The following is a 26,153-nucleotide window of genomic DNA, read 5'->3' on the forward strand; positions in this document are numbered from 1 at the left end:
ATATATTTATTTTATATTATGTAGCCTAATATTACAATAAGACAAAAACTCATCGGGGCAAAAAATGCCCATGTACCTTGGATATATTGGACCTTGATGTTCGTAATTCGGCCGGGGATTTTTACGCAGGTGGGTGGTGGGAGAAAAAAACACTGACATTCCGATTCAGACTGCAATAAAATCACCTATAGCCCGTATTGAAAATACCTTACGACTCCACGAGAAACATCCAAATAGTGCTTAACTCATTAACTTACTTCAGCTGCTTGCTTCCCTTCTTCGACATCTAAAACACGCGGATCGGTGACGAGGCAGGAGGGTGAAGCTGTGGGCTGCTGCCGCTGCACTCGGGGTCTTCCACGGGCACGGATGAAAGTGAACCCAAGTAGTTAGTTAGTTTAGGAATTTTTGCATCCCTTTTCTGCCTTTCGAGTTTGTTTTTCCTTTTTTGTGCACCACTATCACTTTTTTTTCATCATTTTTGAACTCCTGCGAGCGATTTATTCCCATGTTCTATATGAAAACATAACGAAAAGAGGCGTTTCCCAACGTCATAGCGCAAATTGTAGAGTTAATTTGATTGGCCGGTGAATTATATCAGTCAGGCACATTTTCCAATAACTTCTTGTTATTTTATTATACACAAATCAACCACCTATGACTTGACAATCTCATTTCCTCCAGCCAATCACGGGCCCCCTAATCCCGTGGGCCCTGGGGCTTCAGCCCCACCTAGCCCTTATGTTAATCCGGCCCTGATGATGGGTCACAGAAATGCATCCCCATATTGTGCTTGTTGAAGTTCACAGACTAATTACAGGCTTTGCTTGCTGCCAGTTGGACGTGAGAGAGAATCAGACGACAGTTTCTCACGAAACACCCCTTTTGTGACAAATATATAACGATTAGAAATAACCTAATACACCAAGCAAGAGGGTTTACAGATAAACTACACATTTTTAATTAGGCTACTTTTTAAGAGGCAATTTAGCAAAGCCGGTTTTATTTGTTGCGTGCATTAAAAAATAATAGCATAACCTAGGCTACTATTTAGGCTATATTTTACTCTTTGTACAAGAGAGATAATATATTTTAAAGATATAGCATAGATGATTTAATGAAGATGAATTATTTATTTATTTATTATTTAATTTTATTCTCAAAATATGAAAAGCTTCATGAGGTGGTTGAGGTAAACAGTGCGCGTGGGGAGGCGTCAGCGTGAGAATGTGTGCAGCGCGCGATATGTGTAGCCTACTCTCATATTTGACATTGCGAAGCGCGAGTCGATCACTACACACTGGATGTAGGCTACCTGCTGAAGAAACACCTTTCAGTGCGCCCAGGGTGGAAATGGGACTCTTCAGCTCGCAACTTTTAATCTAACAGGAGCATTGTCGCAGAGTCTGGATTGTTGACATGGCAGTAGACGGTAATTATTTAGTTTTATTTTCATCAAAAAGATGATCGTAGTAGTTAGATGGTACGTTGCAAGCTAGAGATGACTCGAGGTAGGCTATCAGTTGTCCCATAATATATTTTAGATGTAATATCTTTTTAATTTCCTGATTATATGGTTTGAATATATTTCATATAGCCTATGCTATAATTTGAATGTAACATTGGTGTTGAAATAGCACTCAGATGGGCATTTGCATTTCTTATAATTTTAATAATTTTCATATAGGTTTCAGTTAAAGGCATATCTACTCAGGATAGAATTGCCTTGTACACAGTGACATGGTTAGTTTTAAAGAATTAAGTAGGTTGACAGTCTGATTATTAATGTGTGTATGGGGGGCTTTAGTGTGTGTGCAGTGTCAGACTTTTAATATGAATGAGTTCAAAAGAATTTGAGTCATTTGCAAGCAATATTATTTTTATTTATCCGACTATTTAGTATAAGTGTAAAATGGCAAAATAATTCATTTGACATTTTGTGAAGTTTGAGTAAATTATTATCTGTTTCTGTGAACGTTTTGTAGTTTTGGTTGTGTAAATTGAAAGGTGTTGACACATAGGCTAATCGTGGCTTCTCATTGACAAAATTCTGCTCGAGAATCTACGTCTCAACATGTCCTTCAAAACCTCAAAAGAAAACCCCAATCTTCTTTCTTTTTCCAGACTGAGATCACATTGAAACTGAGTATCTATACTTTTCTGGTGAACCAGTTACCTGCTGAGCGGTTTGTGTCATACACCACTTTAATGTGGCTTGCATATTCATTTTTGCATTCATCTGCATAGATAATGAGGCCAAACACATCTGAAGCATCTCTCTCTCTCTCTCTCTCTCTCTCTCTCTCTCTCTCTCTCTCTCTCTCTCTCTCTCTCTCTCTCTCTCTCTCTCTCTCTCTCTCTCTCTCTCTCTCTCTCTCTCTCTCTCTCTCTCTCTCTTTCGGTCTGTAGCTCATTATTTCACACAGATGTTGTGTTTCCCTCCCTTCCCAAGTTCAAACCCCTCATGCTGTTCAGAGATCTTTGGCAAACTTGCTTGGCTCTCACAAGAGAGCACATCGTTAGTTCGGTCCAGTGGGTGCAGCAGGTGAGAAAAACACCTTGGCCTGGATTTAATTATGTGCTTGTGCTTTAGGGAATGAAGCGCTGCCATGGATGATAAATCTGTAATATAATATGAATTTAGAGATTGATCTTTGGTTGGTTTGTTCTTTCATATTGGCATCATGAAGTGTGGCTGTAACCACATATTCAAGATTGAAGGACAACTAAAAGTTTAAATTGTCATCATGTACTCACACTCATGCCGTTCTGAACTCATTTCTTTGGTAGATCACAAATTGATGGTGCTTTTTCCATACAATGGATATAAATGGTGATCAGTGCTATTTCAAGCTTATAGAATGACCAAAAAAAATAAAGATGCAATAAAATTTCAATTTCGGTCTGCTCTTCATACAAACATATCATATGACTTCAGAAGATTTAGAATATAGTGCTACATTTCAGAATATAGTGCTACAAGTCTTATTGAGTAAATTTATGGTGCTTTTTTGCAGCTTGACAATGACTCTTCACCTTTTACTTTTATAGTATGGAAAAGAGTAACATGAGCATTTTGATAAGTTGCATTTTGTGTTATACAGAATTAAAAAAAGAGGATTAAAAAAAATGTACGATTCAGACACTGGAAAACCTAACACTAATCTGCATATTCATCTTAGATTAATCATTATCTAAGTTGTTTATGGCCTTGAACATAGACATGCTTTTTGATACAATAATATCATTCACTATGCAATTTATAAATTAATACTTTTATTCAGCAAGGTCACATTAAATTAATTAAAAGGGAGATTAAAGTCATGTATAATGTTACAAAAAAATATTTTTCAAATAAACACTTTTCTTTTGAACTTTATATTCATCAATGAATCCTGAAAAAATTTATCATTTGAATATATGGGTCAGCAACACAAGTGACTTCAGCATTGATAATAATAAGAAATCTTTCTTGAGCACCAAATCAGCAAATTAGAATGATTTCTGAAGGATCATGTGACACTGAAGACTGAAAATTCAACTTGCCATCACAGGAATAAAACACATTTCAAAATACATTACAATAGAAAAGAGTTATTTTAATTTGTAAAAATATTTCAAAATATAAGCTGCCTTGATGATGATAAGAGACTTCTTTCAAAACCATTAAAAAATCTTACCGACCCCCAAACTTTTGAACAGTAATATAAAAACTCTGCTGCCTATAGACTTTTCTATTTCCCTTTATAAGCTTTCAGGAGGAGATACTGTTTCTAGATTTAGGAGCACATCTTTTTGCACACAAATATAGCAAATAAGGGCAACATCTGTCCAAGACTAACAGGCCTTGACGTGTTTTCACCCCCCAGCCACAGTAGTGCGACATCTCTCTAATGTCTGCTTCAGAGGCACAGCGATGAAAGACTGTGTTCAACTCTGACTCCATCCCAAATGCATTCATACAGGCAGGCATCCCCCATGCACTCTTGATGAGGACGGCCTTTGTAGCCGCCTGCGAGGCTGCAGGGAACGAGAGCAAAAGACATCCCTTTTATCTCATCCTGGCCTCCACTTTCAAACACACACACACACACACACACACAAACTTATAGTCTTTCCCTCTCATCAACTCTTGCTTATGCACACACGCACATACAGATATAATACCATCACACGCACACTGCCATGCACGGAGATGACTGATTGTACTCGTTTGTGCTAAGACTAAGGTGGTGATTAGAAGCGTGAGGTTTTAATGAGCACGTACGCACACTGTATCTGTCTTTGTCTGTTAATGCACTGGCCTCTCGCAGCTTGTGGGAGAAAATCTGCTTATGCTGCCCACCGACTCATTTACAGTCACCAGTCGAGCGAAACTATGTGCTGGTCTGCTGTATTGCTTTTTGAAATATGCACATTTTCACAGTGTTATACGCACAGCTATTATGTACACATTTGTATTTGAACATTTTCATTTTTAAATGGGGTCCAAAAGCCAGTGGGGTCCAAAAACAACACTGACATTTTTCAAATTTAATTTGAAACATTAATTTTTCAAAGTATCTTTTTTTTTTTTTTAAAGAAAGAAAGTCATACAGGTTTGGAACGACGTGAGGGTAAGTAAAGGATTTTAAAAGAGTATTATATAGCATGTTTTGTACCAGAAAGGTCTCAACAAAAGTTTCCAGTTAATTGTATCATGAATTGCAAATGCTAGTTTTTGTCTAGCTCAGCAAGAACTTATGTTTCAGAGTCGTTTGGTATTTAGCAGCACTTAAAGTTTTCCTTCCTGGAAATCTGGAGCCTCATATGCTTTTCATTAGATTACCCCACGGGCTACAAATGCTCTGCTGGTTTATCGCCCTCTGACACTCTAATGCATAATTTTCCCATTAACTTTGCTGACTAGTATCTTTAGTTATTATTTTGGGAAGAATCCAAGCCGCCCAGTCAGCCGCGGCAGATACGGGTCTTTCAAACATTACTTTTTGTCGAGGCTTAGCTTTTACTTGAGCCTAAACTCTTTCTTAACCACCAAAACACCTAATGACAAATCCAGTCCTTGAACTGACCTGTAACCACAGCATTTTTGATGAATGTAAACACTGAATCTCCCACAAGGCACTAGTCAAGCTGTACATCTCAGTGGTCTGTGTCTTTCTGAAGGGGGAAGTGAAAACACAAGTAAGAAGGATGGAATGTATGTCTAAATGAATGCCAAATCTCTCTTTTTGTATTGCAGCGGCCTCCAGTTTTACCTTCTGTCGCCCTGCGGTGGAGTACAGGGCTCTTCCAGAGGATTTTAAGTACCAATTGAGTCGTTGTGCAGGTGGAAACCTTACCTGGCACGAGGGGCACGGGCGCAAAACAGCGGGTGGTCGACCAGTCAAACTACTGCAGCAGCCTGGAACCGAAGGACTGCAGGTGAGACCAAGAAGGAAATATGTACCGAACATCTCAGTCCATCTGAATATGAGTCTACATTGAGCATGAGAAAGACACGAGTCCTCTTCTTCTGATTAAATAAAGATAAGAACAAAGTCAAGCAGTTTATTATGTATTCCCTGTATCAGCTTCAAATTATCAGCATTTTGTACCACCTCATTAATATGAGTGTCAAAACCGAAGCTCTTTCAAGCTCTTACTGTTGCATTTTCACATGATGTTGTAATTGATCAAAAGAGGACGTTGTGAAAGAACAGTGTTGGGCAAGCTACTCAAAAATGTTGCTATTGCTGATTACCATATTCATGAGTCATATGAATAGATAAACTAGTAACTTCACTATTTGCAATGCAAAGGAATTTGACAGCTGTGAAAAAATAGGGAAGTAGGCTGTTGAAACTAGTTTTTATACTGCAGAGTTAATGCAATGCAGATCCATAGTTTGGTCATTAAAAGGTGTGATTAGAGAATTTGTGTGCAAATATAATGTATGGCGGTCGGTTGTTGCATTATTAATAGTGTGAAAAATGTTTCTCAGAAATGCACTTGTATGAAAACCTGTGCATTAAAAAAGGTGGAGGAGGGCAGACTGGCAACAAAAGGCTTCCTCTCTCTTTCCAGCCATCTAAAAGCTTTAGTTTGTAGTAACGAGTTATGCTGTTAGGCCAGAGGGTTCTGAAGAGAGAGACCACTCTCCACAGAATGGCTTTAAAAAGCCTTGTGGGCCTCAGGTCACATGGGCACTGCTGATTTGAGCACTGTGAGCAGCTATATGGGTCGTAATGTGTGTTTTTAACTTCATTTGATCTTCTGCATTAGCATATTAATGAAGCAAGTGCCTCTAGTCGGGTTTGCAGAGCTTTGTGGGTCAAAGTCAGTCTCACCCGCACAATTAGACTCCTCTTAGAGTTTACAACAGGTTTGCAGATAATAATTAGGCCCAAACCTGATTTCGTTAAACTGAGATAGATAGATAATATTATCTTAATGAGTTTGTGTTCTGCATTTAATTAATAGTATTCAAAAGTAATTACTTAAGGCAAATCCAGTGTTCTGTGGTCATTTCCATTTTCTTTTCCATTTCTTTTTCTAGTGCTAAATTAGTTTTTTATCTCATCTGTGAACTCAGCAGAGGTTCTGTTCTTTTGGACATTTTGTGTTTAGTGGATTAAATATGAATTAAAAGGAGTCATTTTGAAAGAAGTATCTTATATGCTCCCCAAGGCTGCATTTAATTGATCAAAAATACAGTAAAAAACTGTAATATTGTGAAATAATATTACAATTCAAATGAACTTGTTTTATTTTGTAATATATTTTTTAAATGCAATTTATTCCTGTGATGGCAAAGCTGAATTTTCAGCATCATTACTCCAGTCTTCAGTTTCACACGATCCTTAAGAAATCATTTTAAATTGCTGATTTGCTGCTAAAGAAACATTTATTATTACACAATGAAAAAGGCTTTTGCTGCTTAATGTTTTTGTGGAAACTGATACATTTTTTCAGGATTCTTTGATTAAATAGAAATTTCAAAAGAACAGCATATATATATATATATATATATATATATATATATATATATATATATATATATATATATATATATATATATGTTATATACTAATATTATTTAATGCATAAACATGGCAAAATCTTTCATCTGTTTTTATTGTCTCATCTATTTTATTTCAAATCTCAAACACCAGTACAATATCTAAATCGTTCGCAAATCTTGCTTTTTGCCAGAGTAATTGGAAGAGGAACACCAGACTTAAGGTGAATCTTTTGAACTTGGGTTTAAATTTGTTGGATTTTGCTGAACCGGATCAGAGTGCAAAGGTTCAGAGTGTTTGCCTTTGATTTTCCAAAAAGTGAATCCATGATCAAAAGCTTGGTGTGATCAGACGTCTATGTTAATTTATTCCTTATGAAAACCCCAAACAGGAGCTGATGAGATTCCAACTAACCTCTGCACTTTTTTGGCCTTAATTTAAACCGTTTTTAATGATTGGTGACCTTGTTAGCCTTATCCTACAGTGACAGGACAGAGAAACAGCTCTGTTTTATCTCTTCCCCTAATGGCTTCATACACAAATCCTTTGTTCATATCAGCTACTCTTGTTAGTATTTTTCTTAACAATGCAGTTGTGTCTATGTCAGTACATAAAAGACTCACTGACATCTCACCACACAGTGTGCTCATCCCAGAAAAAAAGTTAACAAAGAAGAAAAGAAAATAGAAAAACATGTCACTTTTATCACAAATGTTTTCTCACTTTCATCTTATTTTATTGTTATTGTCTATAAACTTTGCCGAGACACGCCACTTTCCGCAGCAATGCCATCTCAGAATGATCAAAGAAGAAATGAAGAACTCAAGTTGTCTGTTTGTAGTAAAAAATGTGACTATTATGTGTATGCATTTGTGGGTTTGTATTTTTTTCTTTATTGTGCTCACACTGATTCTCTGGGGTCCATGTCAATGGAAATCATACTATAAATAATTAATATTATCTTCAAGTGTTGTGAATTCCTCTCTCAAGACTTCGAATGGCATAGAGCGCAATTCAAGAGAGAATCTTGAATAATTGGCATTAAACGTTTGTAAAAAGACAGCTACTTAATCAGATCCATTTAAGCCACAAACAATAGTATGTTCATTGTTTACTGTGAGAGCAGGTAGTTAAAAAAAGATGGGTGCAGATGTAAATGCATTCACTGACATGCTTGATAGTCTCATGTTCTCATCTGCAAGGGCTTAGAGGGACCTTGGTGTGTTTATGCCCTACAGAGAGCATTAGAGACAGTTGAGATGTGCATCCCTCCCAAAACCAGCTGAGTGGAACAGTCACTTATTCAGCCTATATGTGTGCATGCATGCATACATGTATGTGCATGTGCAAGAATGAATGTGTGCGATTTCCTGCAGTTGCAGAAGAAAGAATTCCCCACTGCCCTCAAGGGCAAACACAGCAAAGGCACAAAGTAGAAAGTTGCCCGAGGGAGAGGAGAGAGAAAGGGAGCAGGAGAGATGGGGGAAAAACTGTGAAGGAGAAAGAAAATTGAAGATGAACTTGAGGGATGGGGTACAGATGGTGGTAAATGGCTTAGAAAAACGAAACAAATAGAGGGAGAAGTGAGAAAATGGAGGGCTGTGATTGTGTTAGGATAAATGACTGTTAATGAAACGGAGCACTAAGGAAAGGGAAGAAAATATGCAAAGCACAGTTATTTTATGAAACAAGATTCGCTTCAGGACCCAGATTTTATGGCGACCCAACATATTCCGAAATAGTAGAATAGAATATATAAATAATATATAATATTATAAATTAGAGTTTGATTTGGTGTTGGTACGATTTTGAATGTTTTTGAAATAAGACTCTTATGCTCACCAAAGCTGCATTTATTTGATAAAAAATACAGTAAAATTGTGAATTATTACAATTAATAGAAATGTTTTCTATTTTAATGTATTTTAAAATATAGTTTATTCCTGTGATGGCAAATCTGAATTTTCAGCATCATTTTTCTTCAGTATCACATGATCCTTCAGAAATCATTCTGATGCTGATTTGGTGCTTAGGAAACTTTTCTTATTATTATCAAATTTATAAAAAAAAGTATTAATTTTTTATTAAATTTATAATTTTTTTGTGAAAACCATAATGGATAAGTTCAAAAGAACAGCTTTTATTTGATATAGAAATATATGTAACATTATAAATACCTTACTGTCACTTTGATCAATTGATTCTGTCCTGGCTAAATAAAAGTATTAATTTCTTTCGAAAACAACATTTTGCAATGCAATGCTAAGTCTAGTCTGCGTTCATATGTTGGTGATCATCCCCAGTTCCACCTGACCAAGTGTCGAGGTGTCCATGAGCAAGACACCTAACCCCAGCTGCTCCCGACGGGCTGGATGGCGCCTTGCATGGCTGACACCGCCGTCGGTGTATGAATGAGTGAATGAATGGGTGAATGTGAGGCAATATGTAAAGCGCTTTGGTGGCCATGGGTCTGTTGAAAGCGCTATATAAATGCAGTCCGTTAACCATTTGCCATATGGAAGTGTGCGATGAAAGTTAAGCAAGTGTTATTGTGGCTCATGTCACTAGCGCAGCCGTTGTAACGAATGCTAATCAATCTCGAATGGCCTTCATTTATACAGCTCAATGTGCAGAATCATGGCCGTGTCCATCAGGCGGCCAATCAGGTGGCTGTGTGAGATGAAAACATCCATCTTAATCACAGCCAGTGCATGACTTGGAGCATTGTTATTTTTTCTTTTATAAAAAAAAAAAAAAATTGTATATTTCCCAGAGGTCTTAGCAGGAGGGAGAGCTGTTTATCTTTTTTTTTATTACTGTGCAAGAGATTGGTTTCAAATTAGTAGTGCTATAAAAAGTTGTGCATTCATGCATGGTAGGACTCCAGAAGGATGCACACAATTCAGTCACATTTTGAGATTTGTTTTTCGGTTTCACTTCTCTGTGAAATGCATATTTAAATGAGTTTCCCTGTCTCTGTCTCTCTCTTTCCCATGCTCTATTTCTTTCTCTTGCAGTTACGTTCAGGTGAATCGTACTCTGTTTACCACACCAGCCCCACCTTGCCGTGTCTCTCCAGGCCAGTGGTTCTGTGGTCTCAGCAGGACGTGTGCAGATGGCTGAAGAAGCACTGTCCGCACAACTACTTGACCTATGTGGAAGCCTTTTCCCACCACGCAATTACAGGTGTGTGATCCAACTTAAAAAATAAAATAAAATTGTTGCTATTGCATGTAATTTATATCCCTATACATGATGGTAACATGTAAGCCATTATTCATATGAAACTGCATATGCATATAGTAACATTCTGTATAAAATCTCACATCACAGTAGCGATCCTGCAAAAAAAAAAAACACCTTTTTAAAGGTACCGCATACTCAGCAGTAAGACCAATCCCCTGACACCAACACATCTACTGAATCTCATATGGTATGACAGAAGCATTACCCTTTTAGCTGAAGGTCAGCCAACCTGTGCTCATCTACTCTCCTCAAAACACGTATCTTGTCAAAGAACTGATACGATTTCATTCTCAACCTCTGAATTTACTGTGCTCTACTCTTTCCTGCTCCATTTTCAATATTAAAAAAAAAAAGTAAAGCACTGGCACAGGAAACTCGCATGTACACGATTAGAAATCTGACATATATGGTCATGGACACTGTTTTGTTTTTGAGCCATTCATCTGAGCTATGTCATTTTCCACATAATTAGGAAAATGACATTGCGACAACTCTGTAGCTGATGGCGCCACATGAACATGCACAGCTACTTGCCTGAGCTGTGAAAGACAAAGAAAAAATGACAATTTCAAGATGTTAAGGGCTTCCAAAAAGAATCAATTCAATTTTAATTTATTTATAAAGCACTTAATTGTGGAGATAACTTATACATGAAGATATAAGTAAAATACATAACCATAACATACATTCAGACAGGCACAAAGTCGCAAATGAATAAACAGAGCATAAACAGTAAAGCAACACATCACAGATTATAAGACAGATCAAATAAACATTTTTAACTTTGATTTAAAAGTGGTAATGTAGGGGCAGTTCTGATTTGAATTGGCAAGCTGTTCCAAAGGTTAGAAGTGGCTATGGCGATTGCCCGATCGCTACTAGACTTTAGTCTGGTTTTTGGAACAACTAAAAGCCTTTGATTGGCAGACCTAAGAGCTTTTACTGGCCGGGTGATGATCGATCAACAGGTTAGGGTTAGTAACTCGTTTGGGGGGGCATGGCCCGCTAATGCCTCCCCTTGGGGCCAGCCCTAGTGGTTATAAAAGCATTGAAAGAGCCTTCTTTCAAAATTATTTAAACAAATCTTAAAGATCTGAATCTTTTGACCAGTAGTGTTTGATGTTTGCCAAAACATTAAGTTGGAATACGTGAAAAATTTTGATTGGCCATCAGTGCAGGAAGATGCAGCCAGATGGTGTAGTTTCAGCATCTACCAGCAGGGGCAAATGTGGCCATGCTAACCAACCAAACCTTGACCCCTTGTCCACACCAATGACTCTCCACTTGCTAGAAGCTAAGACTCGCTGGCCATACTGATATCCTTCATTTATTTTTGTTGGATTTGAAGAATTCTTGCTTGTATATGCATCTCATGTATCCAAGTGTGTCACAGGGTCTCACTCACAGCTTAGACCGCTGCTTCTCCCACTCACTCCTTGAACATGATCTCGCTTACTAGGGACCCATGAGGTTCTCCTATTCTCTCTCGGTGGATACAAAGCATCAAGATCACAGACACTTGGGTGATCTTGGGTGAGATCTAAAGAAAAGGAAATTGAGAGAAAAGGAATTCAGGGAGTTAAAAACATGAGGATGAAATACAGCCACAATGGTTTTTCTGCAAAGCTGTGGACTGAAGTGTTTAGAGTCACAGCACGAGAGGCTCAGTTGGATACAAAGTGGGAAAAGAACCCGGGGCGGCCTGTGCCCTCAGGCTGCAGTTCCACACAGCATGTTACCATAGTCACACATGCAAAGATCACTGGGAACACAGCGATAACAACCTTACGGGGATTTGCAATGCTGTAACTTGTTTATAGCTGCCAGCAAAACTGTGCATACATAATGCAGAGGCTGCAGAGCTTGTGTGTTTCCAAAGAGCTCATGCCTACTGAAATTGTCTCTCTTTCTGTCAATTTGTCTTTGTCAGGTCGTGCTCTTTTGAGACTGAATGGCGAGAAGTTAGAACGGATGGGTTTGGTTCAGGAGACTCTGAGACAAGAGCTTCTCCAGCAGGTTCTACAACTACAAGTACAAGAGGAAGGGCGCAACTTACAGCTGCTAAGTAGAGGTGTGTATGTGTGTGTGAATAAAGAGCAAAAATGAGGAAGAAAGATTCTGCAGCAGGTGGCATGACCTAAAGCGATAATGTTGCATAAGGAAAAATGAAAGTTGTGGGGTTTGGTGTATTTGTGCCTATTTATCTCTCCCTAGCAGTGTTGTAATGCTTCAGTGCAGGGGGGTTTACATTTTTTGATGACAATATGTTGACGCCCTTGAAAGGGACATCATTCCAAATGCATAAAGCCAGCTATATATTTCAATGTATATTAGACCCAATTATATTTTGTGAAAAAAATAGTAAGTGCTATTATGTTGTTACTAAAATGTTATTATTCACTATTTTACAGGGATTACTATAAGCCAAAAAAAGTGATTCAAATAATATATGAAAAATATTTACTTGTATTAAGTTTATTAAGCTGACAGCATTATTTTTTTCTACCCACAATTAGAGCTATATTAGATGCATAAACCTGAAGGCGGTCATTCAAATAAAATGATCAATGCACTCAAAATATGGATTTTATTAATTTTATGAATGGTCAGTAGTGACAAATAAAAATTATAAGAAATTAGTCACTTGTTTATAGTCCCAAGTATACTACCTGTCAATATTTTGGGGTCGGTAAGTTTTTTTAAATGTATAAAGGTATGAATAAAGGTTTCTTAAAAAAAAAAAAAAAAAATATATATATATATATACATATTTTACCGACCCCAAACTTTTGAACCGTAGTCTATATTAAAAACCCAAACCCAGAAAGGAAATATTGTCTCCTGGATTCTCTCGTCCACCATGTGTACACATAGGTATTTTTACACATTAAATTCATTCATTCATTTTCTTTCACTGTCCCTCTCTTCTCCAGGGCTATCTGGAAACCTGTCATAACTTCAACCATGCGTGGGGTAGTTCTACCACACTGACTCTGAAGGGACATCAATATGTCTAGTCAGGTTGAGGCCAGAGACATTTGACTGGAGCTGTCAGGGACTGGGACACGGGGACAGGTTTCAGTTATACAGCTCAGCCTCCACATCCTCACTATGCTTAAGAAAACTCAGACCACCTCGGATGACACCTACAAAAGGAGCTTTCATGTGCGCCCTTTGATTTATCGATCCAAAATCTGCTTTAAAAATCATAAAATGAAGAAGAAATCCGAAATCTTTGTATCTGATGAAGGTGGACCCAGCTGGCTGTACCAAAGCTCCCTGGATTTAGTAAAAACTCTGATCTAGATTAAAGTCTGCAAGACGTTCAACAGTAACCTGGATGTCTGGCAACACTATCAGAACGTGCAAAAGCCGTGGTGTTATGAAGACCTTTTGCACATAGAAAACAAACTATTTTCTGCTGGAATGTGACCTTACCAGACGTGCCCTCAAACGTATCAATCAAGACTGTGGTATTGTTTAAGCAAAATGTGCTGGTAGAGTTGCTGGAATCAAATCTCATTATAGATGAACCTTGCATTTGTACTCTGAACTCAACTGGACTTCCTGTGTCTGGCTATAGGCTGTACTGTTTTTTGTTTCTTGTAACAATACATATGCTTTTTAACTTAAGATGACTCTGTTTCTGGGAACAGAGATAAAATGCGTCCAAACGAGTTCCCCACGTGACAATGACAACAGCATTCTACAAAGCTCTGTAAGTGTCTGATAATTGCAGATGACAGATGTAAAGTTAAGGCAAACAGATGACGTGCTGCATTGTGTCCAAGAAAGACTCAAGTCTGGACTTGCACGGGAGACCATTCAGATAACCCACATCAAAACATCAAGATGATGCAGTGCGAGAACCTAAAAGCAGTTTGAGACACGCACAACTTGTAAAAGTGTATTCCTGCATTATTTTGTGATGAGTCTCATGTATTATCTTAAGTAATGATAGGAGACTGATTCCTTAACATGGATTGTTAAGTGTTGTGACACCATGACTCAAACATTCTTCTACTGTGGGAAGTGCATTGGCATTTCAAATGTTTTAAAAGATACTTTATTGGCAACCGTTTTCTTCTGAAAAATGTTAAACTAGTTCAAGGATTGTCTTTACTTTGTTGAAAAGCTAATTGTTTTGTCAGTTAAACAAATAGGCAAATGTTTTTTTAGCCACAGTTCGGATTTCACAATGTGCTTTTACCCGCGGGCAGCGCTGTTCATGTTAAATCTGGATTGTACATTCTCAGAATGCATTGTCACATTTTTACATGATGTACCAAAAGAAACATTTGCATTTTTTCACACATATTTGTATTGTTGAGACCTACAGTTATATACTAGTTCTAATTGATCACAAATGTTGAATATCAAATTAATTTGAATTAATTTGTAAATAATTATGTGCATATGTATTTGACATTGCAAAAGACTTCTTGCTATTTTAAAAGACAAGTTGTTTGTGATCATTATGAAACAAGTAGCCAATTTTTTTCCCCCTTTTCCTTTTATGCTTTTTGTTTGTGTGTATGAGTATGTGTGTGATTTGGGAATTAGTTCAGAGATAACAGTACTCCAAACAAGCTGCACTCAAGCTGTTTTGTGCACTTTTTATTTCAAATAAAGTCAGCCTGCACAACTTTAATCAACATTTTCAAAGAGAATGTGTTTTCTTTCTCTTATAATTGTTTTATATGGGTCATTCCTACAAATCAGTGCCTTTTGAGCTTTGAAAAAAAAAAAAGAAACCTATTTTTAAAAGTGCATTTGTTTCATCATAAAAAGAGTAAACAGAAATTAGCCCGTTCACACCAAGGACTATAAAGATATAGTTCTAAAAATACTATTTTCAATATTCTCAATATTAAAAAATAGCAGAGTTCACACCACAGCCATAACGATAACGGCATAGAGAAATGATATCGTTGGAATCACAGCCAAAGAACAATAAAAACACTGACAGCCAATCAGAATCCGCGCGAGCATTTAAAGTGACAGACAAGCACGTGCTTAGAATAAACAGAACGAAATCATCGCTGGTGTGGATCTATGGTGTGGACGCTAATATTAATGGTTTTCTTTATAGCCTAGTTATCGTTCTTGATGTGAACGGGCCTGTTGTGATGTCATTACTGAACAGGTACAATTTGAGGCCTGATGAAATGTGTAGGTTTTTTTTTTTTTTTTTTGAAAGTGACACGTGACGTGACGGCCAAGTATGGTAACCCATACTTGGAATTTGACCTCTGCATTTAACCCATCCAAGTTAATGCACACACATTAGGAGCAGAGTAGTGAGTAGTTAACACACACACACTGCAAACGTGGATACACACCCAGAGCAGCGGGCAGCCTTTGTGTGGCGCCCGGGGAGCGATTAGGGGTTAGGTGCCTTGCTCAAGTTAATATATAAAAAAACACATTTATTATTTTCTATTTTTAAACCAGACATTTAAGACACATTTTAGTTAAAACAATTAAAATAAACGCCATTACTTGTATTTGGGACTTAAAAGGCACTGAATTGTAAGAAATAATGACCCTCACTATTCACAAAGCGTGCCGAAACTACATTTCCCACAATGCGTTTCGCGAGGCATTAACAGCTGACAGTCCAGTCCAGCTTCATGGCGAGTCGGATCTGAGTGGAGAATAATGTTGTGTGAGATGGAGTGCAGGAGGAAAAACTCAAGCCGATCGAACAGGTATCACAGCACATCTGTCTGCGAAACATCCGTTATTCTAAAACATATAGGCATATACGAAATTATAATGGAAAGCGTCAGTGCGCTTTTTTGACGGAGGTGTACATCTTCCCTACGTTGCCAGACGCGTTGCTATTGACCTATATTGAGCCAATTAATAATTATTTATTTTTGGCATTATATTGAACGGTTATTCACCATACAGCGGAATACAACTTTTCTTTGCTCTGATGATGAAATAAAATGAATCATCATAAGAACCTAAATCAGCATTGCGTTAGTTAAGCCACTTCTTCCCTCCTGTCCCAGTTTCAGCAAGCTTCTGCTGCGCGCTAATGACGCGTTATTATTGTAATGAACTATAGACTGAGGTCTCCCTCCTAACACTACATGTGTTCCCATTAGCGCACCATGGAGAGATTACATCCTAACAGATCATAAACTGAGATTTGACCTTTGAGATGTCGTTTAAATACACTTATTATTATTATTATTATTATTATTATATTGGGGTGTATAATTCTTTACAATAGCCCGTTTTAGTTGACCCTATACAGTTCTTTTCTATATAATATATAGGCCTATTATTATTGTTATATTTCACTTTTATAAGTTCAGGTGTCTAACAAAAATACTCTTATTTTGCAGCATTTTTTATTTTTTTATTTTTTTACCAAACATTTGGATATTTGTGATTCATGAGATATTTTTGGGTCATTTTTCAGACAGAAAATGACTGTAAATTTTAAATATAAATACCTGCAAAAAGTAAAAAAAATAAATAATTTTTAGTAGCCTAAGCATTTTGTTTTGATTTTATTTTCATCAACTCCAACTTCAATTCCGCTGTTTGTTTGTCAACCCCGGTTTGGGAACCCCTGCAATATGACATAGAAAGACATTTCTGATCCCTCCCTTTCTTATATTTTTTTCTCCTGCATAAGTCAGTAAACTCACGTCTCCTTTAGAATTTAAGTGAAAATACTAGAGGAGACTAGAAAAAATCAATGGGATTTCAAATTCTTCTAAGAACAAATTATTTAACTTTACTTTTCATTAGGTTTTAGCTCTACATTTTATATTATTGTTTCTTTATAACTTTATTTCACCTAAGGGATCGCAAGAGAAACATCTGAGACAAAATTGACAACCAACTGAGAACTCTCAGCAGTAAAGCTGTTCTCTCTCTCTCTCTCTCTCTCTCTCTCTCTCTCTCTCTCTCTCTCTCTCTCTCTCTCTCTCTCTCTCTCTCTATCACCTGGTTCTATTAATACTTTCCATTCACATCGCCTGATCCTCTTATTCAATCAAGCCCACACACTGAGAGAGCCGGTATCCAGACACAAAGAAAAGTTGTTTTTCTATCCATTAAAAGGTTTCTTGAAGACATTAGTGGTCAGCTAACGTTCAAACTTCAAGGGTTCTCTGCTAAAACAGAGGCAGATTAAGCAGGCGTGTGTTTTTGCTAGTGCATTAGGAACAGTATGATGTCCGCCCTCTCCGTGACCCAGGCTTTGTGCTTCATCTGTGATTATTAGCTGGTTTATCTGTGTTGGGCTGTTTGAGCTTCGATAAAAATGTGACCTTTATTGCTCATATTGAAGACAGCCATCAGGCTTTCTCAGCTGATATGAGCACGCTGCCCGGATACACAGGGGCCAGAATATCAGGCTGCTGGGCTCTCCGTACAGATGGAGGGTAAGTTATTAAATACACTAAGTATTTAAAAGGTTAATTAAGCACTAAATTTTGGGCACTCGCTTGGATATAATCTGAACCGACGTATGCATTTAAAGAGTAAATCATTGTTAAGAGTGCTGAACCTGCTGTTTTCTCAAACCTTTTCACTGAAAACGTGATTATTTTATCTTGTTTATAGTCTAGATTTTGAGACTTTTCTTTTTTAAATTTCAGACCCAATATAATTTTTTATAATTCTTTTGGCTATTACTTTACCATATATAATTTCATTTTAACCTCTCCATTTTGCTCTGTGTTGTTTGGCTGTTTCGAATGTGACTAGTGGGCTGATTTAGTCAACACTCAGGTTGATACAAAGTGTGAGAAAGACTAGTTGAGTATGACACTGACGTGATGGCGGAAATATGTCTTGGTTGCTATTTTATAAATTAGTTCACATAGATTTTATATGACTGAAAGCTTGTTTGTTTCTGTTAATCATCAATCTTGGGACATATTGAACAACAAGATGGTTTATACATTCATTCACACATGCACCTACCAGTGTTATTTTTATATTATTTATACAGTGTGTGCATAATTATTAGGCAAGTTGATATTCTGATAATATTTTTTTTCAAGCACTTTTACCAGTTCCAAACCACATAAATCCTTATAAGTAATTCTGTATATAATCATTTATATGTAATATGTAAGTTAACGTGGGCTGAAAGTGAAAAACGGCTTATATTCAGATGTGCATATTTATTAAGCAGGTTTTCTTTTACAGGAAAAATGGCCCAAAAAAGAGATTTAACTCGCACTGAAAAGTCAACAATTATTAAATGCCTGTGAGAAGGATGCAACACCAAAGAAATTGCGAAATTAAGGCATGGACAAGAACATTTGGACAATTGGACAAGAACATTTCCTATTTTCCTTTAAGTTTTTCATCTAATATTTATATATTATTTTATTTTACCCTCATTTCAGTTAATTTCCTCATTTCACACACTCACTCCAAGTTTGTTTTGTAAGGCATTAGAGATGAATTGTTTTTGTCATTTATATCCTATAGAAATCAACCAAGTTATAAAATATGTCTTTATTAAATAATAAACATCTTGATTTTAGGCAAAACTGAAGAATTACTTGGTTTCTTACATGTCAGATTTTGTTAAAAGCAACAACTTTTATTTAGTTATGTGGTACATGCTTTGTTGTTGAGGGGACAGAATAAAAAAATATATATATATTTTGTATAAACAATTTTTGTAGACTCAAGGTTGTAGTTTATGTGTCACTAGGAGCAGCAAAAAGAATAGTAGCCTACTAACTGGTGTCAAAAAGGTTTCCCAAACAATCTTCCTGTATCCCATTGGTTGGACATAGAGATTGCCCCGCCCCAACTTCACCCCATTGGTTGAGCTGCTGTTGCTGTGTTGGTTGGTCAGACCACAGAGAAACAGTGTTCACATTTTTTTGAGAAATAAATCGATAAATGTCTTACTGTATAGTTGTTTCTGCATGTTGAATGTATTTTATAATAGAATAATTCTCTTTTTTTGGTCTAGTGGGAGTGGTGAAGATTCTCTGGACAGGCTCCTCCCCACGGTCAGCACCTCTCGCAGGAAGAGCAGCACTCTGGGTAAAACAGAACCTCCACTACTTCGCACCGGCACTCGTACCATCTACACAGCCGGCAGACCGCCCTGGTACAACGAACATGGAGCCCAGTTTAAAGAGGCCTTTGTCATTGGTACGAGTAGATGGAAACAAGAGTGAACAGAAACTTGACTTCTTGATGATCATTTAAATAGAGATATTTAAAAGCCTTTCAATTTTGGCTCAGCTTCTTCCCTATTAGGTTTTCTTGAAGATTTGAACTTATACTAAATCTGAACGTCTAAATAAGTAATAATGTTGTTACAGGTCTGTGTGGAGGCAGTGCCTCTGGAAAAACTACTGTAGCCAATAAAATCATTGAAGCTCTGGACGTTCCTTGGGTTGTTTTACTATCTATGGACTCATTTTATAAGGTGAGGTGTTTGTGTTTATGAGAAAGAAGTTTGGTCATCTGTGTGTGTTTGTTTGAGTGTGAGATCTGAATGAGCGATTGGTCCACCATGTAAAGTTAATCTGGTAAATCAAGTGCTTCTGAAAGTCTCTGTAATCCCTCTCCTTCCTCCTTTATCTCTGCGTGAATCCATTTGTTCCAACACATGACCACACAAACACACTGCAGCCTAATGACTGACACTCTAGTAGTCTAAACAGTTCAGCCAGTCACATTTGATTTGCACATATATAAAATCAAAATGGCCACTGTGGAGATTTGTTTGTTCATTGTTCAGCAAGGCTGTATGTATCCACTTCTTTTTAATGAAGTTTGCCCAAAAATGAAAATTCTGTCATAATTTACTCAAGATTATCTAAAAGAACTGTCTCTTAATTCTTTCCCCACCAATGATGAAAACTTCCCCCATGTATGAGACAACACAGGAAATTACATATCTTCTGAAAGAGAACTGAATCTCCTGATCAAAAGACTTGTGAAGAAGCAGAAACAAGCGATAGCATATGTAAGCGGAGCAGATGCATATGTAAAATAAAGAGATTATCAACATTAAACAGCATATAAATCAAAACTGCCTAATGTTAAATGAAATGTCGACCGAAGACAGGCTATAGGACTGTGCAAGCTTTGGGGGCGTTGATGGACTCGATCTACTCTATCTATGTTTTGATCACTGAGCAAATAGTCTTTAGATTTTTTTTTCGTGTTTTTCTCAGCTTTTTGCTCAAAATGTTGCTTTTTTTTATGAAACTTAGCCACATTCAACTGTTGGTAAAAAAAAAGAATGCATTAAGCTAGAATTAAAGTTTTCTTTTTTTTCTTTTTTTCTTTTTAAAGCAGAGGCTCTGTTCTTTCTCTTGATATATTGCATGTTCAGATATTCACACAAAAAATATTCTGGGGACATGAAAATTTTGTTTTTTGTTTTTTAAAAAGATGATAGCAGTGGCTGGCAACTTAAAAAAAAAAAATGCTGGCAGGAAAAGAGTTAAGAGTCAATTGTTCGGGAATCGGACTTCATTGGCCACACTGTATGTTTTTGAGTCACCAAAAAGAACCTAAGAATTTGTTCAGAATTCTGGCTTTATTGACTAAAATATAATGACTTTGTTCAGGAATTAGGCTACACTGGTCGCGCTGTATGTTTTTTTTTATTCATTTTTGTGTTCCTTAGGTAAAAAACAAAATATAAGGGTTTGAATTTTCATATTTGGGCAAAATAATCTAAACTTTTTAAAATTTTATGTAACCCTTAACATCTGCTTTCACACGCTACCAACAGCTGGCCCAGATGCCATGGTTGATGTGATTAAAATATGAATATGTTAAAGCACATATGGTGATAGGTCAGGATTGTGATCTTTCCTGTGTCCGTGGCGCCCCCACCAGTGATCAAACATGCAACCTTTATGTTACCCATCTGCAGGTCCTGTCTCGAGAGGAACAAGCTCTAGCAGCCAAGAACGACTATAACTTTGACCATCCGGGAGCTTTCGACTTTGAGCTGCTTGAGAGCACACTGCGGAAACTTAAACAGGGGAAAAGTGTAAAAATCCCAGTGTATGACTTCACTACACATGGACGCCAGAAAGACTGGGTGAGTGTGTGTGTGTGGCAGATGTTTCACATATTTTCCGGATGCCAAGGATACAGATACAGCAAAAGATTTCCATTGTTTGATGGTGTTTACTTTTTCATCCCTCTTCCAGAAAAACGTCTATGGTGCCAGCGTCATTATCTTTGAAGGCATCTTGTCCTTTGCAGACAAAGAGCTCTTGCAGGTATTGTGAAATGTTTCAGTTTCTGAATGTTTAAATGCTGATAAAATTCAAAGTAAAGTAAGTAATAACAATGTTTTTGTGATGAAGTAAGGAAGATGATGAGGGACCATTATCACAGATCCATCTTAAATAGCCATGACATTTGAACTTTTGTCTTTTGTGGCTTTTAGTATAAGCCTATAAGCTTACAAAATTAACGTTTTGCATGTATAAGCATTTCAAATGTAGGCCTAATTTTTTTTTTCAGGGAATATTGATTACTAAATATATGAAGACTCAATCTTGCTCTGAGTGAAAATATCTCTTTCATTATATTCTACAACTGAAAACTTATCATATCTTCAGGCATCTTATGTTTTTTTTTTTTTTTGCAGCTGATGGACATGAAGATTTTTGTAGATACAGATTCAGATATTCGGCTGGTGCGGCGGCTGAGGAGGGACATCACAGAGAGAGGACGTGACATTGAGGGAGTGATTAAACAATACAATAAGTTTGTAAAACCAGCCTTTGAGCAGTACATAGAACCCACCATGCGACTTGCAGACATTGTAGTGCCACGTGGTGAGATCAATATTTAATTCCTGCAGTGTATAATTGCAGTTATCATTGCCTTTTGAATACAGATGTTACAATCATTCACTTTTCTCCTGCAAACACAGGTGGGGGTAACATGGTGGCCATTGACCTGATTGTTCAGCATGTTCACAGCCAGCTAGAAGAGGTGAGTGAAAAGGGGCATTGTGGGAAAATGTGTCCTGTGAAGTAATCTTATCGGTACTATACGGTTATCAGGACCACACCTGACCACACGTGACCACAACCGCTCTTGGTTGGTCGTAACCCCAGTGACGGGTAGGTTTAGGGGCGGGGTTGGGGTAGGTCATCACATGTGGTCCGGATAACCGTATAGTACCATCTTATCCATTGTTCCAGCCAAAGAGGGTAGTCTGCCCTAGACAATACATGTTAAACGAAAAAGAAAAACAAAACACTTTTTAACAACTAAGGGCCCTATTTTAACGATCTGAAACGCAAGTATCAAGCGCAAAACGCAAGTAACTTTGTGGGCGGGTCTTGGGCGCTGTTGCTATTATACTGGCAGGATAAATGACTCTTGCGCCCGACGCAAATCTAAAATGGGTTGGTCTGAAGTAGCTTCATTATTCATAGGTGTGGTTTGGGCGTAACGTGGAATAAACCAATCAGAGCGACATCTCACATTCCCTTTAATAGCAGGCGAGCTTGATCCATGGCGGATTGCTTTTAACGGCGGATTTGCCAGGCGCGCGCCAGGAGCGGTTCACAGCCGAGGAGACCGACGTTCTCATCAGGGCCATAAAAGACAGAGAAGTGACATTGTATGGGGATGGGAGAAACACACCCAAATTAGCTTCGGTTAAACAGGCGTATAAAAATTTGGGTAAATGTGTAAGCTAGATTTATGCCTATTTTTTCACATCTTCATGGACACAACAATGATTTCCCTTGTGTGTTAATATTTTTCCTAGTAATAATGTATGGTTTTCTAAAAATGAGAACTGCTGCGTCTGTGTGTAGATGAGATAAGCAAAGTGTATGCGCGTTGTGCACACGCTACATTGATTATGGCCAAGCATGCGCCCTTTTTTCCTGGTCTGTGGTGGAATTGTTTTCTAAACCTGCAAAATAGCACCAGGGAACGTTTGCGCCGGAACACGCCTCCTCTTTGCGCTGCACCGCCCCCGGGAGCGCAAATGGATTTTCTAGTTTACCAACGTTTTCTAGTTTTCCTGTGGAGGGAAAAGTCTGCTGTGCGCGGGTGCAAAATAGGAATGATACATGCGTCGGTGTACAAAGTCAATTGTGCTGGGTGCAAGATAGGGCCCTAAGTGTTTATCATGTAAAACTGACATGTTTTAGTGCAGCTGTGCAGGGTTTTTTTTCCAATATCATCTCAAAATCTGAGGGGGCATTTTCCATGTTAAAAGGACTTGAAGCTTTTTCAGCTTCCTTCACATTTCCACACACTACACGCAGAAACAGCGCCCTCTGTCCGTGAATAGAAGTTCTGCAACTTCTATTTTTTGGATTTTATATATAAAGTTAGGGACAATGAATTAAACAGTTATCAAAGAAGTACTTATTTAAGACAGAAAATTTGTTTCAAACTCTCAGCCTGCTAACTCTTTCTCTTTCACTGTTTTTCACTGATCTTTCCTCTCTGTTCCGTTGCATGCATTCTCTCGGCAGCGTGAGATTAGTGTCAGGTAGAGAAGCTGTTTAATCATGCTTTTTACTCTTTTATATACATGGACTATAGTCCGTGTGTGTGTGTGTATGAACATGCAAACGACCCACAATAGCTCCTTTAGTGTTGCAATCATTGTTAGAAATGTTATGTTGAGGTGTACAAATGGCATCTTTTTATCTGTGAATGTGCCGATCTGCTTCATATTTCTTCTCTTTCATATGCACACGCACACACAGGGCGCTCCTGGCCACGGCCCACCAGTCCCAGCCTCTACCTCAGACTCTCAGCGTGTTGGAAAGCACGCCACAGGTCCGAGGTCTCCACACCATCATCAGGTGAGTGGTGAGTGTCATATGAATCACGTCAAAAGATTAGCCTACTTTAAGAAGTTGATGCTTGTTGTTGAAATGAGTTTTTGAAATCCATTCATCTGTTGCGGGTGCCATTCAGAATTCCTCACATGTGTGAATCAGGATAATGACTCACTGGCCTGCATCGCCCTTTTCTCTGCGTCTTTTATGCACACCTCCTCAATTTTTCTGTTTGTTTTTTAGGAACAAAGACACCAGCCGTGATGAGTTCATCTTCTACTCAAAGAGACTGATGCGGCTGCTGATTGAACACGCGCTCTCTTTCTTACCCTCCAAGGTGTGTGGGTGTTTTTCTGTGTGTATGTGATATTGTTGTGCGATCAAAGCTGAATCTACTGTGATTTAAAGTATACCTAGTGCTCATTTAAAAATGTGAATTACATGACCTGTTACATAGTCATCAAATTAATTGCTTATAACCACACATATGTCAATAAAAATGTATATTAATATGCCAATTGAATTTGAACTGAATTTGAACCTTCAACTGAACTAACCTTATTGACTAAGTATGCAAAACAAACAAGGAATTTGTCACCGGTATGAATTATCCCACACATATATGCAATGTATTGTGATATGTAATAATATTGTACTAGAGTTAATTCAAATAAAATTAATATCAATTAGTCACACATATATCAATAAAAAAATATGATTTAAATGATAAGCCAGTTAATCAAGCAAATGAATCACAATTAATCACACATCAATAAAATTTTATTTGAATTAATTACATGATATGCCAGTTAATTAATCAAGTTAATCACCAATAATCACACATATACATCAATAAAACTTTTGATTGAATTAATTACATTATATGCCAGCTAGTTAATCGACAAGACTAATCGAATTATTTTTCATTTTTTTTAGTTAATCCCAATTAATTTAGTCCCAATTATATTTTTTTAAATAAATAATAACCTATAAATATATGGTTTATCTATAATATTAATGTTATCTATGACATTAACCACCTTAATATAAATATTTTGCTTATGTTTCTTTTTTGCTGACCTGTTGTCACCCCTCTTCTCAAAAAAAATCTTCTCAGCTGTACAATGTGTGTCATCACAAAAATATCTGTCCTTTTTACAGGCCTGTACCATCCAAACACCACAAGGTCAAGAGTATCAGGGGCGCAGATTTAGTGGGAAAGGGGTAAATTTGTGTGTCTGACATGTTCATTTTCAGTATTTGAACATTTCTTACTTGATTGGAATCATCTTGGTTTTTGTAGCAGCACCTTTCTTCCTGTTTTCTAGATCACAGGTGTGTCCATTCTTCGGGCAGGTGAGACCATGGAGCCTGCGCTGAGAGCCGTGTGGAAAGACGTCCGTATTGGCAAGATTCTGATCCAGACTAATCTGGATTCAGGAGAACCAGAGGTAACACAGGACAATAACAGTTTTTCAACAGAATTAAAAAAACTTTTAAAAAAACGCTGCTGCTTCTGCTTTTAGAAAGAAAACAGATCTGCAGTTATGGGCAGATTTTCTCTGTGATAATAGCATATTGGCAAAACATATTTGGCAAACGATCTTGTGCGTATCTGTGTTTGTACTCTGGAGAACATCAAAGGTTTCTATTTACAACATGTTTTTGCAGCATTGAGCAATGTAGCCAATCACAAACATATCTGTTGATTTCTTGAACGCAATGGCCAATCAGAGGTGTTTAAGTTAGCACTGAACAAAAACTGGAGTGGATTCTGAGTTCTGCACGCTTGCAAATCCTCTCTTTATAACAAACAATTATGTAAATAAGAGATTCATTGTGCAGTCAGCTTCATTGATTATAACAGAACTTTGTGAGATTGCAATGAACTAAGATGAGTAACAGCTTTTCAGTGGATATAAAAGGAAACCCTCTTTCCGTGCTTTCTGCCATACCAAATCCCACATACAGTATGCTTGCTTTTTTTCATTTAAAGCTACACTGTGTAGGATTTTCTCCCATCTAGCGGTGAAATTGTTTATGACTGCCAACTGAACATTACTTTCTAGCCCCTGCCATTCCGAGGCCTTTTTAACTCCTACGGTGGCCGTAT

General features: G+C 37.4%; 2 protein-coding genes across 2 annotated transcripts in view; both read left to right on the forward strand.

Moving 5' to 3' along the window:
• Positions 1 to 1,212: 1,212 nt before the first annotated feature.
• samd10a (sterile alpha motif domain containing 10a) lies at positions 1,213 to 14,901 on the forward strand. The gene is made up of 5 exons (XM_079897912.1): positions 1,213 to 1,432; positions 5,243 to 5,424; positions 10,019 to 10,187; positions 12,178 to 12,318; positions 13,181 to 14,901. Exons 1-5 carry the CDS (start codon positions 1,420 to 1,422, stop codon positions 13,201 to 13,203), a joined length of 528 nt encoding a protein of 175 aa, XP_079754038.1. The 5' UTR covers positions 1,213 to 1,419; the 3' UTR covers positions 13,204 to 14,901.
• Positions 14,902 to 17,241: 2,340 nt separating this feature from the next.
• Positions 17,242 to 26,153, forward strand: part of uckl1a (uridine-cytidine kinase 1-like 1a) — a 44,634-nt gene continuing 35,722 nt past the window's right edge. Inside the window, exons 1-11 of the mRNA XM_079897589.1 lie at positions 17,242 to 17,656; positions 19,213 to 19,397; positions 19,571 to 19,677; positions 21,142 to 21,312; positions 21,425 to 21,496; positions 21,871 to 22,060; positions 22,159 to 22,239; positions 23,966 to 24,071; positions 24,284 to 24,377; positions 25,202 to 25,264; positions 25,369 to 25,491. Of these exons, the coding sequence (XP_079753715.1) occupies positions 17,589 to 17,656; positions 19,213 to 19,397; positions 19,571 to 19,677; positions 21,142 to 21,312; positions 21,425 to 21,496; positions 21,871 to 22,060; positions 22,159 to 22,239; positions 23,966 to 24,071; positions 24,284 to 24,377; positions 25,202 to 25,264; positions 25,369 to 25,491 (1,260 nt within the window). The 5' untranslated portion in view covers positions 17,242 to 17,588. The remainder of the gene's footprint in view (positions 17,657 to 19,212; positions 19,398 to 19,570; positions 19,678 to 21,141; positions 21,313 to 21,424; positions 21,497 to 21,870; positions 22,061 to 22,158; positions 22,240 to 23,965; positions 24,072 to 24,283; positions 24,378 to 25,201; positions 25,265 to 25,368; positions 25,492 to 26,153) is intronic.

This window comes from Squalius cephalus (genome assembly GCF_949319135.1).
Source record: "Squalius cephalus genome assembly, chromosome: 16".
NCBI lineage: Eukaryota > Metazoa > Chordata > Actinopteri > Cypriniformes > Leuciscidae > Squalius > Squalius cephalus.

Excerpts from the sequence above, each read along its gene's own strand:
- samd10a (XM_079897912.1), top strand. Across the intron at positions 5,425-10,018 it reads CTGGAACCGAAGGACTGCAG|TTACGTTCAGGTGAATCGTA; the intron begins GTGAGACCAAGA and ends TTTCTCTTGCAG. Across the intron at positions 12,319-13,180 it reads CTTACAGCTGCTAAGTAGAG|GGCTATCTGGAAACCTGTCA; the intron begins GTGTGTATGTGT and ends TCTCTTCTCCAG.